The sequence below is a fragment of the Nicotiana tabacum genome, chromosome 13 (assembly GCF_000715075.1).
Source record: "Nicotiana tabacum cultivar K326 chromosome 13, ASM71507v2, whole genome shotgun sequence".
Taxonomy (NCBI): Eukaryota; Viridiplantae; Streptophyta; class Magnoliopsida; order Solanales; family Solanaceae; genus Nicotiana; species Nicotiana tabacum.
Window position 1 is genome coordinate 48,889,161 of NC_134092.1, and position 18,722 is coordinate 48,907,882.

At 37.0% G+C, this 18,722-nt stretch overlaps 1 protein-coding gene across 1 annotated transcript; it reads right to left on the minus strand.

The window, feature by feature from the left end:
• Positions 1-1,013: 1,013 nt before the first annotated feature.
• LOC142168115 (uncharacterized) lies at positions 1,014-2,486 on the minus strand. Its single transcript, XM_075228775.1, has 2 exons — positions 2,412-2,486; positions 1,014-1,439 (listed from the first exon to the last, which is right to left on the minus strand). The coding sequence occupies exons 1-2, from the start codon at positions 2,484-2,486 to the stop codon at positions 1,014-1,016; spliced, it is 501 nt and encodes a 166-aa protein (XP_075084876.1).
• Positions 2,487-18,722: the final 16,236 nt, after the last annotated feature.

The window sequence follows — 18,722 nt, forward strand, 5'->3', positions numbered from 1 at the left end:
GCCTTCACGAACGTGAGCCCCGCTTCGCTAACGTGAAGGCCAAACCTCCTCCTGACTCACACGCTTCGTGAAAGAGACCACACAACACGAACATGATGACCACCCATTTTCAAGACTCCGCGAACGCAAAACCTAACATGCGAAGGAAAAGAAAAAAAGCCTCAGCCCAAATCATTCATCGCGAATGGTAGACACCCCTCGCGAACGCGATGGACACTTGACAACAGCAAAATTTGATGCTCCAAAACTCATGGAAATTATTTGAAACCACCCCAAAACACACCTGATCCCCCCGAGACCCCTTCCGATGATACCAACAAGTCCGTATACGTAATCCAAATTAATCCAAGGGTACAAAACACCACGAATAATATCAAAATCAAGAATAGGTAATCAAAATTTTTCTCTTAAGTTTCAAACATTTCAACTTTGCTGAACACGTCCGAGTCACACTTTTACATTCCAGATCACAACCAAAGTATCGGAACATGAGCTGGATGCTGATAAAATAAAATTCAACTCCCGGTCAAACCTATAAATTCTCCAAACTTTCAAATTGTCAACTTTCGCTAAATAGAGCCAAAACCTCTAGGAACCTCAAATTCCAAATCCGAACATACGCCTATGTCCAAAATAACCATACGAATCTATCTGAACCATCAAAATTACCAATCTGAGACCATTTTCTCAAAATTCAAATCTTGGTCAACTCTTACAAATTATGCTCCCAAAATGAGACTAAGTGTCTCAATTCCATGTCAAACCTTTCCGAAGCCAAACCAACCGACCCCGCAAGTCACAAATAACAAACACATATACGGGACGCATCCAATAAGGGAACATGGCTAAAATACACAAAACAACCGACGGGTATTACATTCACCCCTTCTTAAACAAATGTTCATCCTCGAATGGTTTATAAGCTCACCTGAAATGTGAAAAAGATGAGGAAATATGCTATGCATATCATGCTCGGTCTCGGAAGTCACTTTATCGACCTGTTGACCTCACCACTAAACCTTCACTAATCCAATATATTTCGACCTCAGCTTCCGACCTTGCCTATTCAAAATGGCCACCGACTCTTCTTCATAAGCCAGATTCTCATCCAACCGCACTGAACTGAAATCCAACACATATGAATGATCTTCATAATACTTCCGAAGCATGTAAACGTGAAACCGAAGATGAACTCCCGACAAGCTCGGTGGCAAAGCAAGTTTGTAAGACACCTCACGAACTAACTCCAAAACATCAAAAAGGACCAATATACTGAGAACTCGACTTGATCTTCTCAAAAATCTCATCATGCCCTTCATAGGCGAAACTCTAGGAAGAACCTTCCCATCCTCCAAAAAAGCCATATCATGAACCTTCCTATTAGCATAACTCTTCGGCCTTGACTGTGTTGTACAAAGGCACTCCTCAATCAACTTCACCTTCTCCAAGCATCACAAAACAAATATGTGCCCAATAACCAAGTCTCTCCAGGCTCAAACCAACCAATAGAGAACGACACCGCCTCCCATACAATTCCTCATATAGAGCCATTGTGATACTAGTCTAGTAGCTATAGATATAAGAAAACTTCGATAATGGTAAAAATTGATCCCACTGGCCTCCAAAATCAATAACACAGTCCCTTAATATATCCTCCAGGAATTGAATGTTCCGCTCGGAATGCCTATCCATATGATGGTGAAATGTAGTGCTCAACTCTACCAATGTGCCCGACTCTATTAAACAGCTCTACCAAGGTGCGTCGTAAACTCAGTGCCCCGATCCTATATGATAAAAATAGGTGCACCATGGAGACGGACAATCTCTCTGATGTAGATCTGAGCCAATTTCTCTGATGTGTAAGAGGTCATGACCGGAATGATAAGACTTTGTCAGTCTCTCCACAATGACTTAGACAACGTAAAATCTCCTCAATGTCCATGGCAATTCTACAACAAAATTTGTATTAATTCTCCTACTTCCACTTCGGTATAACCAATCTCCGGGTCAAAACCACCTAGTTTCTGATTCTCACACTTAACCTGCTGATAATTCAAACACCGCGATACATTCCCAACAATGTCCTTCTTCATCCTCTGCCACCAATTATGCTTCTTCAAGTCATGATACTTCTTCGTAGCACCTAGGTGAATAGCATTCCATGAACTATGAGCCTCTTCAAGAATCAACTCCCTCAAGCCATCAACATTAGAAACACAAATCCTACCCTAAAGTTGCGATACACAATAATCACCAATAGCCACCTCCTTAGCACCAACTTGCAACATCGTATCCGTAAGGACAAGAAAATGGGGATCATCATACTAGTGAGCCTTAATGTGCTCAAACAAGGATGACTACGCAATAACAAAAGGATGAATTTGACTAGGCTTAGAAATAGCAAATCTCACCAATATATTGTCTAAAGCCTTAACATCCATAGCTAAAGGCCTCTCTACAGCTGGAGTAAATGCCAAACTCCCCATACTCTCTGCCTTTCTACTCGAGGCATCTGCTACCACATTAGCCTTCCCCAGATGATACAAGATAGTCATATCATAGTACTTTATAACTCTAACCACCTATGTTGCCTCAAATTCAATTTTCTTTAGCCGACGCTCAAGCCTTCGATGATCAGTGTATACCTCGCAAGACAAACCATATAAGTAGTGCCTACAAATCTTGAACGTGTGAAAAATAGCTTATAGCTCCAAATCATGAACCGGATAATTCTTCTCATGGGGCTTCAACTGGCACGATGTATAGGTAATCACCCTACCATCCTGTATTAACATATAACCAAGGCTAACGCACAAAGCATCATAATAGATGGTATACATCCCCAATCCTGAAGATAATACCAAAACTAGAGACATAGTCAAATCAGTCTTAGCTTTTGAAATCTGTCCTCACACTCGTAAGACCACCTGCACGGAGTGCCCTTCTGAGTCAACTTAGTCAAAGAAGTTATAATAGATGAGAAATCTTCCACAAAGCGATGATAGTAACCAGTCAAACCCAAGAAACACCTAATCTATGTAGCGGTAGAAGGTCTAGGTCTAATCTAAACTGCCTTAATCTTATTTGGATCCAACTTGATCCCATCACTAGACACCACGTGACCTAAAAATGCCATCGAGTCCAACCAAAACTAACACTTGGAGAACTTAGCATACAATTTCTTCTTCCTCAGAATCTGAAGCACAATGCTCAAATATTGTCTGTGCTCCTCAGCACAACAGGAATACACCAAGATATCATTAATGGACACAATAACAAAATAATCCAAATAAGCATGGAACATACTATTCATCAAATGCATGAAAGTTGTTAGGCATTAGTCATACCAAAATACATCACTAAGAACTCATAATGCCAATAACGAGTCCTAAAGCCATCATAGTGATGTCTGAAGCCCTAATCTTCAACTGATGATAAACCGATCTCAATATGAATCTTCAAGAACATCCTAGCACCGTGAAGTTGATCAAGCAAATTATCTATATAAGGAAATGGATACTTGTTCTTGATAGTAACATTTTTCAGTTTTCTGTAATCATTACAAATTTATGAATCCATCTTTCTTCTTTAGGAACAACACTAGTGCACCCTAACGAGAAACACTTGTCCTAATGAAACCCTTATCCAACAACTCCTACAACTACTCCTTCAATTCCTTCAACTCAGCTGGAGCCATACAATATGGTGGAATAGATATGGACTGAGTGCTCGTCACCAACCCAATACCAAAATCAATATCCCTATCGGGTGGCATGCCCGGTAGGTTTGTCGGAATCACATACGAAAACTCCCTCACTACAGGAACTGAATCTACAATAGATGTATCTGCACTAACATCTCTAACAAAGGTTGGATACGTCAAACACCCCTTCTTAACAATCCATTGAGCCTTCATAAATGAAATCTCTCTAGTAGGAGTGTGACTAAGAGAACCCTCCATTTCGACCTTGGCAATCTCGACATAGCCAACGTCATGGTCTTAGTATGACAATCAAGAGTTGCATGGTATGGGGATAACCAATCCATATGCAAAATCACCACATAATTAACCATATTAAGCTACAGAAGATTAACCCTAGTCTCATAACCCCCAATAGTAATTACACAAGACCGATATACATGATCCACCATAATAGAATTATCAAAGGGCATAGACACACGAACATGAATATCAAGAGAAGAACGAGGCATATCCAAATAAGGGGAAAAGTACGATGACACATAAGAATAAGTAGACCCCGAAACCAAACATCACAGAAGCATCTCTGTGACAAATAGAAACTATACCCGTGATCCCTACATCTGAGGCCACTTCCTCGGTTTAACCGGAAAAGCATAGGAACGGGTTGGAATGCCACTGGTCGACGCTCCACCAACATGACCTCCCCCTCTAGGGAGACCTCTCACTATATTCCCTCTAGCTGACCGGGCAAGGGATGATGCCTCTGGCGCAGGAACCACTCACTGAGAACACTGATGAGCTGCGCCTCTACCAAGTATGGGGCAATACTTCCTCACATGAACGAACTTCCCACACTCATAACAACCCCTAGATAAAAGAAGATGCTGAGACTAATACTACACTTTAAGACCCGAATACCCATAGAAAGAACCCTGAACATATGTTTCCCAAAACGCACACGCAAGTATACGTGGTCGTACAAGTAATATAGGATTGTAAGTCCAGATATCGTACCCACATGGACTTGTGATTAACTATTTAATAAATTAAACTAAGATAATTAATCTATTCAAACAATTTTCTAAAGTGAGATTATTTAACTACAACTAATTTAGAGTAGCAAACTAAAAAATTAACGGAAACAAGTCTTTAATCTTAGGGATGGATTCAATGAGAGAAAATATTCCTGAGGTATGGGTTAGCTAAAAATTCCATTGAGTCTTTTACTTAAATTGTCTACTAAATTTATCTGGTTTATTGATTGGTAGGATTAATATTACTCGTAGTATTCTCCTGAAGTTTTAATCGCCTATTTAAGCTAACCTAACGCCTAAATTCCTATGGAATTGGGATTAACAAGAATGCAATAATAATTCTCATATAATAACCAAGCAATGTGATTAGGTATATCCCTATCCTAACCGCAAATCCGTTACCGATGCTCGAGTTCAAGATCTTGCTCTATTCAATCTTATATGTAATATAGAATTCCCTCTCCCGAGTTCAATCCTAGATTCGTAGATAGTATTCAATTGGTGATCAAGGAATCAAATAATTAAGTGCAAGATTGAATAAATAAACTAATATGATAAAATAATAAGATCAATTCAAGTTTCAAACTACAATATTCATGTATCACCCCACAACTCTAGAACTAATAAACTACAAAGTTAAAGGAAGAGAAGCGCAGTTTATGTTCTCCCCTCCAAAATGGCGTGTTCTCCTCCCAAAAATATGTTAGATCCCCTCCAAATTAGGTTTAGGACTCTTTTTATAGGAGTTGAGACGGTGTAGGGTCTAAATAACCTTATCCCGGGCAAAATACGAAAAATGCCGCAGCGATGCATCTAGACCGGCGTGAGGCACTGGCCTAGCGCTGGAGAGATTGAACTTTTTACGCTCAAATTTGTTCTCTTTCAATTATTTTGTTTTGGATTGTATTCCTTTTTTCTTTTTGTCTTCCACTTGGGGGGACAAATACCAAAGGTCTGCCTACTTTGTCTTCTTACTTTTATTCTTTTAGTTTCCTTTTTTTTCTTCCGCGTTTTATTTAATTTTGCTCTAAATTTCTTCATATTTATACCGCTTTATTCCTATACAATTAAAATATAATTTTAAGCATAAAATAATATAATTAATACTCAAATGATGATTAAAAGTACTAGAATTTGAGGCAATAATGGTTAAATATATACATCTTTTGACAGAACGTCACCACCCCACACTTCAACTCTTGTTCATCCTCGAGTAAGCTTTAAAACCACTCTTAATAAATCAAGCCTAGAAATACCACCACTTTCGTTGATACTAACAATTACGCCATTTAGCAACTCAAACCATCCGATATACACTTCCTGATCATCCTGCAAGATATACAAGTCACAAACAAACAACAAACTTCTAACCTCCTAACCTCAGAAAGGGACTCTAACTTACCAAATTTATGCTCGCTCACCTACTTTGTTAAATAAAGCTAATAACATCACCTTTCTATCATGAAACAAGTGTCCTCACAAGAATAAATAGTCCATACACTCAAATCAAAGAATGAATATAATTTAAGGACTTAGCATCAAAGAACAACTCTCACACTCACAAACGAATTCACATATATGCACAAAAACCCATAGGCTTGCGCATTATGTACATCTCTACTAATTAAGTATGCCCGAATAGAATCAAATAGGACTTTAACGGGTTGTAATTTTGGCTAGGGGTTGGGTAGGAGAACTATATAATAGTGACATGACTTTGCACTTTTAGACTTCATCACCCATTATTTTCATCTCTTAATTTTATTTTTCACCCTATCTTCATCAATTGTTTCACAAGTATTTTACTCATATCAAGACCATTTCATCTTCTTTTTTTCAAAGCAATTTGTTTTTATTCTATTTTGTTTTTCTATCACATTCTTTTCAAGAGGGGTTTTTTATCACTTTTCAGCTATCGTTGATCACCATTTTTCACTTAATCATCCATTTCTTCAAATTTATCCATTAATATCACAGTTTAAGGAACAATGCTCAAGGAAGCAAGGTGCAAAACTAGGGATTCAACAAAAGAATCAAGGCAAAAATACGGCTTCCAAACAAAAGGCTACAAGCTCAAAGGGCTAACTAGTGGTATAATATCTCAAAAGAATAAAATTTATTAGACATATCAAAGAAAGCCTATTATCATCTTCTAAACAGAGCAACACTTTTATTTTGCTTCAATAACATGCAGGGCAAGTTTTAGACTAGAAGAAAAATATGGAATATATGTAAGAAATCCTCACCCCACATGGCACAAGTATCAATCAATATGGATCAATTCTACTCTAAGACAGACAAGATCATAGCGAACGGCAAAATAAGCATAAGCTATATACAGAGTCACAACCCTGAGCTTAGGTGTCTGAAAGTCTGCTATTCTAAATTAACTCAAGCACTCAAAGAAAAGCACTACTCAAGCTTAGGCCAAAATGTGCTAGTACCAAACAAGTCACAAATGATTTTCTTCTCCCTCTTTTACTACTACTAAAAGAAATAATCCAATTCTAAAAATGAAAAAACTTTACTCGGTTCAAGTTATATCTCCTATAAAAGAATTGATGCACAAAAAAAAATCAAGGGGGATTATTACCTAACTAAAAGTAACTAGAAAGAAAAAGAAAATCCTTTATTTTTTATTTTTTTCTCATTGGAATTTAATCCCTTAAGAAAGCTGTACACAAAATCGATCGTCGGGAAAAATCTGAAATTTCTTAAAAAAATTTCTTTTTCGTTTAATTTTTATTTTTTAATTTTAAATTAGAAAATCCACTACACTAAGACAAAGTACTACAACTAAGCTAAGATGGCACAAAACATTACCTAGACAATCTCCACACTCGACACTTAAAATTATGCATCGCCCTCAATACATTCAATAAATAACTAGAGGGTAAAAGAAACTCCCTGGTAGGTCAAAGGCCGAAGCATTAACTGGTCACGGGATACGTAGACTTCTCTCAAGGATGGACCTTTGTGTGGGTACCTCACACTTAGTTCCAACCACTTGCTAGTTTTTGCATACTTTCTGTTAGCTTTGACTCCAAGCTCCTACTCCTACAAAAATACAAAAACAACACTGCAAAGATAACACAACAAAAAAATTAAACAAAAATAACAAAAAAATAAATAATAGAATTGGGTTGCCTCCCAACAAGCACCTTTTTTATTGTCGTGGCATGACTTACCCCAACTTCACCACTTTTCCCTTTCACTTTGAGGATATGAATTACGTCCCCAATTATGCAATAATTTTTCTTTCACGTTCCTGGGGCGGTGGTGTGAAAATAAAAGAACCAAGCAATATATATCACATCATGCACTTCTTGGCCCTTAAGTGAGGTATGTCATTTTGTCTTTTTGATGTGGCAAATTTTAGAATGTAAGGGTCTTATTCTTCATCTGTACATCTTTCCAAAAAGCTCGATTTTCATGTCTCCATCCAAACATAATGTAGAAAATATTTAGAATGAGGACCAACACGCCCCAACTTTAAAACTGTGTTATTTTAAATATCCTCAATAATATATACTCCCTCAACCTCGGCATCATCAACAAGAGCATGGTCTAATTATTGGTATTCTTGTTTTAGCCCCTCAATATGGCCTTGAAGATTTTTTTCAACTTCACACAACTTATCATTAAATTGTTGGGCATTACACGCATCAAATTTTGGACTCAAATCTGCATCAAAGTCGCGAATAGAAAGGCCAAATTAGTCGACCTCTTGTCTAAGTTCAGCTCTTCCGTCAATAAAGTGTCTTGTATCATTTGTGAATTTCTCACGGAGACCTCCATATTCCTCTAATAAATTTCCGTGCATATCAAGAATGCGAACATCGTGTTCCACATTATCCAATTCGTTACTCTTGTCAAACTCACAATCATTATTAGAATCAACATAAGAAAAGATTGGTGTAGGATAATAACACATAGGACAATTATTCTAATTTTCATCACAAATAGTACATGATTGAGATGGTGCACATAACTCGGTCCTGGGAATATTTTTACATTGTTGCTACAAGTGGGGTCCTTTATAATAAGGACAAGGATAAAAATAATAAGAATACTTACCATTCCACCACATTTCGTTCAAAAACGCCATGTAAAAAAATGTAATACTAACTAGACTAAACTAACATTTAAAACTTGAATAGAAAAAAGTAAAAATCTAATCTAGTAAAATAGTTAATTTCTAAGTCCCAAGCAACGACGTCGAAAACTTGGTGCTCCCAAATGCACACACAAGTGTACATGGTCGTTATTATAAGTCCAGTTATCGTACCCACATGGACTTATAATTAATTATTTACTAAATTAAACTAAGACAATTAATCTATTCGAACGATTTTTTTAATGTGAGATTATTTAACTACAACTTATCTAGAGTAGTTATGGGTTAACTAACAATCCTGTTGAGTCTTCACTTAAATTGTCTGATTAATTTATCTGGTTTATTGATTGGCAGTGTTAAATTACTCATAGTATTCTCCTGAAGTACTACTCGCCTATTCAAGCTAATCTAACGCTTATATTCCTATGAAATTAGGATTAACAAAAACGCATTAATAATTTTCGTATAATAACCAAGCAAGGCGATTAGGTATATCCCTATCCGAACTGCAAAATCTGTTCCCGATGCTCGAGTTTAAGATCTTTCTCTATTCAGTCTTAAATGCAATCTAGAATTCCCTCTCATGAGTTCAATCCTAGATTCGTAGATAGTATTCAATTGGTGATCAAGGAATCAAATAATTAAGTGCAAGATTGAATAAATAAACTAATATGATAAAAAAATAAGAGCAATTCAAGTTTCAAACTACAATATTCATGTAGCACCCCACAACTCCATAACTAATAAACTATAAAGTTAAAGGAAGAGAAGAGAAGAAAAACTAGTTAGAAGCATCCTCCAAGCGCGGTTCATATTCTCCCCTCCAAAGTGGCATGTTCTCCTCCAAAAAATATGTTAGATCCCCTCCAAATTAGGTTTAGGACTCCTTTTGTACGAGTTGAGACCGTGTAGGGTCGAAATAATCTTATCCCGGGCAAAATAGGAAAAATCCCGCAGTTACCCGTCCAGACCGGCGTGAGGGGCTGGCCTAGCGATGGAGGCAGTGAACGTTTTACGCTCAAATCCGTTCTCTTTCAATTATTTTGTTTTGGATTGTATTCCTTTTTTCTTCTTGTCTTCCACTTGGGGGGACAAACACCAAAGGGTGTCCCCCTTTGTCTTCTTACTTTTATTCTTTTAGTTTTCTTTTTTTTTTTCTTTCCCGTTTTATTTAATTTTACTCCAAATTTCTTCATCTTTACACCGCTTTATTTCTACACAATTAAAATATAATCTTAAGCATAAAATAATATAATTAATACTCAAAAGATGATTAATAATACTAGAATTTGAGGCAATAATGGTTAAATATATGTATTTTTTGACAGAACATCACCACCCCACACTTAAACTCCTGCTCGTCCTCGAGTAAGCATTAAAACCACTCTCAATAAATCAAGCCTAGAAACACCACCGCTTTGGTTTATACTAACACTTAGGCCATATAGCAACTCAAACTATGATATATACACTTCTTGATCATCGTGCAAGATATACAAGTCACAAACAAATAACAAATTTCTAACCTCCTAACCTCAGAGAGGGACTCTAACTTACCAAATTTATGCTCGCTCACCTACTCTGTTAAATAAAGCTAATATCATGACCCCAATTTTCCTTCGTAGGATGTCGTGACGGAACCTAGTCTCTAAGACTAGGTAAGCCTAATACTTACGAAATAAATCGAGGAATTCAACCATCAACTGATAAATATGAAATAGAAATCTTTATACACAACTTACAATTAATGAAATATCAAAAGGTGACTTCAAGGCCTGCAAATGCGATGACAGGTTTACCTTGAGTCTCCACAACTCGACCAGCCGGCTAATAATCAGCAACAATCGTGGCACCTGGATCTGCACAAAAATATTCAGAAGCATAGTATGAGTACATCACAGCGGTACCCAGTAAGTATCAAGACTAACCTCGGTAGAGTAGTGACGAGGGACAGTCAAGACAACTACCGGACTAAATAACCCGAACAAGTGTGAAGGTGAACTAACAGGGAAAACCAATCTTAATATACAAGTAAGCAGTATAATGAATACCAAACAATACTTGCAACGAGACACCAATAACAACAATATTTAACAGGGAGAAGTCAGGTAATAATGCCGTAGAGTAAGCTGGACACAGTATAAGTCCGGTAAAATCAAAATAAAGGAAAAACCAGCAACAACTCAATAAGAACAACTGCTGTCACACAAGATTTGTTCAAGCATTTCCACGAAGTACCGAACCTCATAATCATAGCTCACGGGCCCCAATTCTTGAACCCTAATCACTTGGCATCTTGTGCCCACATTATAACTCATATCCGCACGGACAACTCACATGCCAATAGAACATTCCTCACACAGAAGGCAAGTAGACAAGAGTACATATAATGGTTAATGACGTCAAGATTCACCTTTTAAAATCGATATGGGTGATTTAACTACATGTATGCTTGTGCAAGTGTTCTACCATAATTCCAGCCAACAAATAGGAGTAGAGACAATGAATGACACATAAGAAACGATCACCACGAAATGTACAGTGTAATAAAAGCAACAATAAAGTTTGAAAACGACCAACACAACAAGATTAGCTACATAGAACTGAGCAAAACATGCATCGTATAGGAAAACAATTAGTAGTATGCTAAGGAAAACAAAAATCAAAGACTAGTAGAATCACTTCGCGATTGCAGCTTCATCTTCGCGATCGCGAAGAGCAACAGCCACACCAGAAACCAACAACTCTAAAGCATGAAGAAATAGCCCGTAAACCATCCGAAACACACCCGAGGTCCCCTGGGACCTCAACCAAATACACTAACACCTCCTAAAACATGATACAAAATTAGTCGAAGCCTCTAATCACATCAAACAATGCCGAAACTACAAATCGCACCACGAATTGAATTTATGAACTTTCAAATCTTCCAACTTCCAAAACTCGTGTCGAAACACACTAAATCAATCCGAAATGACGTCAAATTTTGCATGCAAGTTTCAAATGACATAACGGATCTAATCCAACTCTCAAAATTGCATTTCAACCCCGATATTCCCAAAGTCAACTCTCGATCAAACCTCTCAACCTTCCAAAACTTCAACTTTCCAATTTTTGACGAAATGCTTCAAATTACCATGCGGACCTCGAAATCCAAATACGGACACATGCCTAAGTCCAAAATAACCATACGAAGCTATTGGAATTATCAAAACACCGTTTCGGTGTCGTCTACACAAAAGTCAAAACTCCGGTCAACTCTTACCGCTTAAGCTTCTAAAACAAGAATCCTTCTTCCAAATTGATCCCAAATCATATGAAAACCGAACTCGACCACACACGTAAGTCATAACAAATACGAAGCTTCTCGAGACCTTATGCCGTCGAACGAGACATTAATTCTCAAAACAAACGGTCGGATCGTTACAACTAATAACATCACTTATCTATCATGAAACAAGTGTCCTCAGAAGAATAAATAGTCCATACACTCAAATCAAAGAATGAATATAATTTAAGGATTTAGAATCAAAGAACAACTCTCGCACTCAAAAACTAATTCACATGTATGCACAAAGAACCATAAGCTTGCCCATTATGTACATCTCTACTAATTACGTATGCTCGAATAGAATCAAATAGGACTTTAACGGGTTGTAATGTTTGCTAGGGGATGGCTAGGAGAACTATATAATAGTGAAATGCATTTCCCTAGGCATTTTGTACTTTTAGACTTCATCACCCATTATTTACATCTCTTAATTTTAATATTCACCCCTCTCTTCATCAATTGTTTCACAAGTATTTCCCTGATATCAAGACCATTTCATCTTATTTTTTTCAAAGAAATTTATTTTCATTCTCTTTTTTTTTCTATCACATTCTTTTCAAGAGGGCCTGTTCATCACTTTCAGCTATCGCTAGTCACCATTTTTTACTTAATCATCTATTTTTTCAAATTTATCAATTAATATCACGGTGTAAGAAACTGTGCTCAAGGAAGCAGGGTGCAAAACTAGGGATTCAACAAAAGAATCAAGGCAAAAATACGGCTTCCAAACAAAAGGCTACAGGTTCAAAGGTCTAACTAGTGGTATAATATCTGAAAAGGCTAAAATTCATAAGACATATCAAAGAAAGCCTATTATCATCTTCTAAACAGAGCAACAATTTTATTTCGCTTCAATAACATGTAGGGCAAGTTCTAGACTAGATGCAAAATATGGAATAAATGTAAGAAATCCTCACCCCACATGGCACAAGCATCAATCAAGATGGATAAATTTCAATTTATGACAGATAAGATCATAGCGAACGACAGGATAAGAATAAGCTATATACTAGGGGTGGGCATAAATCTGAAAAACCGAATTTCGAACCAATTTAATTTGATATTTCGGCTTCGATTTTTTCGGTATTTCAGTATATTTCGGTACAGAAATTATTGTATTTCAGTAGTTCGGTATAATATACGATATTGAATTTTTGATATTTCGGTATACCGAAATACCGAAATATTTTAGTCCAAGCCGAACTTTATTTGTATTGTCCAGCCCAATAAGACTAAGCCCACACCCTAAGACCCAAGAATATATCTAATAAATCCTCACCCCACTTTAAGACAGACAAGATCATAGCAAACGACAGGATGAGAATAAGCTATATACTAGGAGTGGGCATAAAATCCGAAAAACCGAATTCCGAACTTAATTAATTTGGTATTTTTGTTTCGACTTTTTCGGTATTTCGGTATAGAAATTGCGGTAGTTCGGTACAATATACGGTATTGGATTTTTGATATTTTGGTATTTCGATATACCGAAATACCGAAATATTTTAGTCCAAGCCCAACTATTTTTATTGTCCAACCCAATAAGACTAAGCCCACACCCTAAGACCCCTAATTCCCTAATTCCTCAGAGACAGACTTACGGGCAATATCTGCTCTTACCCCCTTTCCCTTTCTATTTTCTAACCTAGACTTCTCTAAAAAATTTCAACTTTGCTTGGCTATTGCTGATTCATGAGTCACGACTACAATAGCTTCACGACCTCGGCGACGACGACTCCTCTCCTCGACGACTGCTTGTTTGCACATGGTCTGAGGTTTAAGGTCCTTCGCCCTAACTCTTCCTTACTTTTACCATAGGAAGATGGGATTTGTAGTATTTTATCATAATTGAGGGAAGGAGATGAGGAAGATGCACTGTCTTGTATGCTCTGTTACTTTCGTTAGTTGGCTGATTTTTGTTGATGCTTGTTAGATCATAGATGGCCGATGCTTGGAATATTGGTTTTGCACTTTTGTTGTTACTCTATTTCTTCCAAATATCATATCAAACATAAATTCTTTTAGCACGAAGCAACTAGCTTAGCACATGGTGTCCAAGTGTCCAGTCCATTGTCCATTCCATCTATATCATCTATTCTGTTGATGTATCAAATCGAAACTGTACCAAACCAAAGTAAGAAATACCGAACCGTACTGAACTACTTTGGTACGGTATTTGATATACACAATTGATAAACCGAATACCGAAATACCGGACCGAAATTTTTAAATACTGAACCGAAGTACCGAATGCCCACCCCTACTATATACAGAGTCACAACCCTGATCTTAGGTGTCAGAAAGTCTGCTATTCTAAACTAACTCAAGCACTCACATAAAAATACTACTCAAGCTCAAGCCTAAATGTGCTAGTATCAAATAACTCACAGAGATTTTTCTTCTCCCACTTTTACTACTGCTAAAAAAAATAATCCAATCCTAAAAATGAAAAAAGTTTACTCGGTTCAAGTTCTATCTCCTGGAAAAGAACCGATGCACAAAGAAAAATCAAGGGGGATTATTACCTAACTAAAACTAACTAGAAAGAAAAAGAAAATCTTTTATTTTTTTATTTTGTTCTCATTGGACTTTAATCACTCAAGAAAGTTGTCCACAATATCGATCGTCGGGAAAAGTCTAAATTTCTAAAATTTCTTATCTTTTTCGTTAATTTTTTTTATTATAAATTAGGAAATCCACTGCACTAAAACAAAGTACTACAACTAAGCTAAGATAGCACAAAACATTACCTAGACAATCTCCTCACCCGATACTTAAAATTATGCATCGCCCTCAGTACATCCAATAAATAAAAAGAGGGTAAAAGAAACTCTCTGATAGGCCAAAGGCTGAAGCATTAGCTGGTCACGGGATACGTAAACTTCTCCCAAGGATGGGTCTTTGTGTGGGTACCTCACACTTAGTTCCAACCACCTGCTCGTTTTTGCATACTTCCTGTTAGCTTTGACTCCATGCTCCTACTCCTACAAAAATACAAAAACAACACTACAAAGATAACACAATAAAATAATTAAATAAAAATAACAAAAACAAAAAATAATAGAATTGAGTTGCCTCCCAACAAACACCTTATTTATAGTCGTGGCACGACTTACCCCGACTTCACCACTTTTCCCTTTCACTTTGAGGATATGAATTGCGTCCCCAATTTTGCATTAATTTTTCTTTCACGTTACTGGGGCGGTGGTGTGAAAATAAAAGATTCAAGCAATAGATATCATATCTTGCACTTCTTGGCTCTTAAGTGAGGTATGTTGTTTTGTCTTTTTGATGTGGCAAATTTTAGAATGTAAGGGTCTTGTTCTTCATCTGTACATCTTTCCAAAAATCTCAATTTTCATGTCTCCATCCAAACATAATGTAGAAAATATTTAGAATGAGGACCAACACGCCCCAACTTCAAAACTACGTTATTTTTTATATCCTTAATAATATATACTCCTTCAACCTCGACATCAGCAACAAGATCATGGTCTAATTCTTGGTATTCTCATTTTAGCCCCTCAATATGGCCTTGAAAATCTTTTTCAGCTTCACACAACTTATCACTAAATTGTTGGGCATTACATATATCAATTTTTGCACTTAAATCTGCATCAAAGTCGCGAATAGAAAGGACAAATTGGTCGACCTCTTGTCTAAGTTCAGCTCTTCCGTCAATAAAGTGTCTCATCTCATTAGTAAATTTTTCACGGAGACCTCCATATTCCTCTAATAAATTTCCATACATATCAAGAATGCGAACATCATATTTCACATCATCCAATTCTTTACTCTTGTCAAACTCACAAGCACAGTTAGAATTAGCATAAGAAAAGATTGGAGTAGGATAACAACACTTGGGACAATTATTCCAATTTTCACCACAAATAGTACAGGATTGAGATGGTGCACACAACTCAGTCCTGGAAATATTTTTACACTGTTGCCTCAAGTGGGGTCCTTTATAATAAGGACAAGGATAAAAAAAATATGAATACTTACCATTCCACCACTTTTTGTTGAAAGATGCCATGTAAAAAATGTAATACTAACTAGACTCAACTAAAATTAAAAACTTGAATAGAAAAAAGTAAAATCTAATCTAGTAAAATAGTTAATTTCTAGGTCCCTAGCAACGTCGCCGAAAACTTGTTTCTCCCAAATGCACACACAAGAGTACATGGTCGTACAAGTAATATAGGATTATAAGTCCAGATATCGTACCCACATGGACTTGTGATTAACTATTTAATAAATTAAACTAAGACAATTAATCTATTCAAGCGATTTTCTAATGTGAGATTATTTAACTACAACTAACCTAGAGTAGTAAACTAAGAAATTAACGGAAACAAGTCTGCAATCTTAGGGATGAATTCAATGGGAGAAAACGTTCCGGAGCTATGGGCTAGCTAGCAATCCCGTTGAGTCTTTCACTTAAATTGTTTGATTAATTTATCTGATTTATTGAGTGACAATGTTAAATTACTCGTAGAATTCTCCTGAAATACTACTCGCCTATTAAAGCTAGCCTAACGCCTATATTCCTATGAAATTTGGATTAAAAAAATGCATTAATATTTCTCGTATAATAACCAAGCAAGGCGATTAGGTATATCCCTATCCGAACCGCAAATTCGTTCCCTATGCTCGAGTTCAAGATATTGATCTACTCAATCTTATATGCAATCTAGAATTCCCTCCCCCGAGTTCAATCCTAGATTTATAGATAGTATTCAATTGGTGATCAAGGAATCAAATAATTAAGCGCAAGATTGAATAAATAAACCAATATGATAAAATAATAAGAGTAATTCAAGTTTCAAACTAGAAAGTTCATGTAGCACCCACAACTCTAATACTAATAAACTATAAAGTTAAAGGAAGAGAAGAGAAGAAAAACTAGTTAGAAGCCTCCTCCAAGCGTGATTTATGTTCTTACCTCCAAAGTGACGTGTTCTCCTCTTAAAAATATGTTAGATCCCTTTCAAATTAGGTTTATGACTCCTTTTATATGAGTTGAGACCACATAGGGCCGAAATAATCTTGTACCGGTTAAAATAGAAAAAATTCCGCGACGACGCGTCCAGACTAGCGCGATGCGCTGGCCTAGCGCTGGAGGAAATGAACTTTTTACGCTCAAATCCGGTCTCTTTCAATTATTTTGTTTTGGATTATATTCCTTTTTTCTTCTTGTTTTCCGCTTGTGGGGACAAACAACAAAGGGTGTCCCCCCTTTGTCTTCTTACTTTTATTCTTTAGTTTCCTTCTTTTTTCTTCCGTGTTTAATTTAATTTTTCTCCAAATTTCTTCATATTTACACCGCTTTATTCCTACATAATTAAAATATAATATAAAACATAAAATAATATAATTAATTCTCAAAAGATGATTAAAAGTACTAGAATTTGAGGCAATAATGGTTAAATATATGTATTTTTTGACTGAATATCAACAGACAGAACATGGTATGAACTCGCTGGAAGAGCAATGAAATATGATGGAACTGCATTGATGAAAGATGATCGAAGCACTGCACCACGAGGTCCATACTGTGTAAAATAAGCTGGCCTACCATGGCGGCCTCTACTAATCTGACCTCTACCCCCAAATGAGGTATCCACTGAAACTACCAGAAACGACGAGGCCTTTTGTGCCTATCATGCCCTTTCTTCCCTGACTGCGTATATGCTTAATCCTCTGAGCTATCTCTACGTCCTAGTTGAAAGTAGTCCCCATCTCTGAATCTTGAGCCATAGTAACCTTAAGGACATAGGTCAATCCCTCAATAAACTGCCTGACCTTCTCTGCCTCTAGGGGGATCAAGAAAGTTGCATGACGAGACAATTCTCTGAATCTCGCCTCATACGATCTTGTTAAAGATGCTCAAACAGGCCCCTCAACTCATCCCTCCTGGTAAGTGGGATGTACCTCTCAAGAAATCGATGAGAAAACTAAGTCCAAGTGATGGGAGTTGAACCTGCTAGCCTGCCCAGCTCATATGTATGCCACTATCTCCTAGTGACTTCCCTAAACTGAAAAGTATTGAAGTCCAATTCGTTAGACTATACCAAGCCCATGTTGCAAAGCATCTGTTGATATCTGTCTAGAAAGTATTGGGCATCCACTAAAGAACCGCATTCGAAATATGGTGGAAACAACCTCTAAAACCTCTCTAATGTCTTATGCTTATCAGCAGACATGACAGGCAAAATCTCGTGTCTAGCTCCAATAGGCTGCTCCGGAGTACAAGTGATAAGGGTTTGAGCTCCCCCTAGGCTTAGATGTGGCTGGGACCACTAAAACCATTCCATCCTGAGTCAATGCATCTATGAAGTTGACCATCTTATCCACGACCTCATGAAATACTGGTGTTGCAAAAAAACTCTCTGGATGCTGGGCATACAATGGAGCCTCAATATGCTCATACAAGATCTAATCCTCCACCTGATCCACACGTGGGTCCCCTGCAACTGCCCTGGTTTGGTAAAGGGCTTCGGTAGTTGCTCGACCTCTAGCAGTGACCATACGGTC

Bases quoted from the DNA above. Each gene is read 5' to 3' on its own strand.
- LOC142168115 (XM_075228775.1), bottom strand. From the start codon at position 2,486: ATGGGGAGTTTGGCATTTACTCCAGCTGTAGAGAGGCCTTTAGCTATG. The intron at 1,440-2,411 runs GTGAGATTTGCT...TGCTTGGAGAAG, and splicing joins AGGCTTTAGACAATATATTG to GTGAAGTTGATTGAGGAGTG.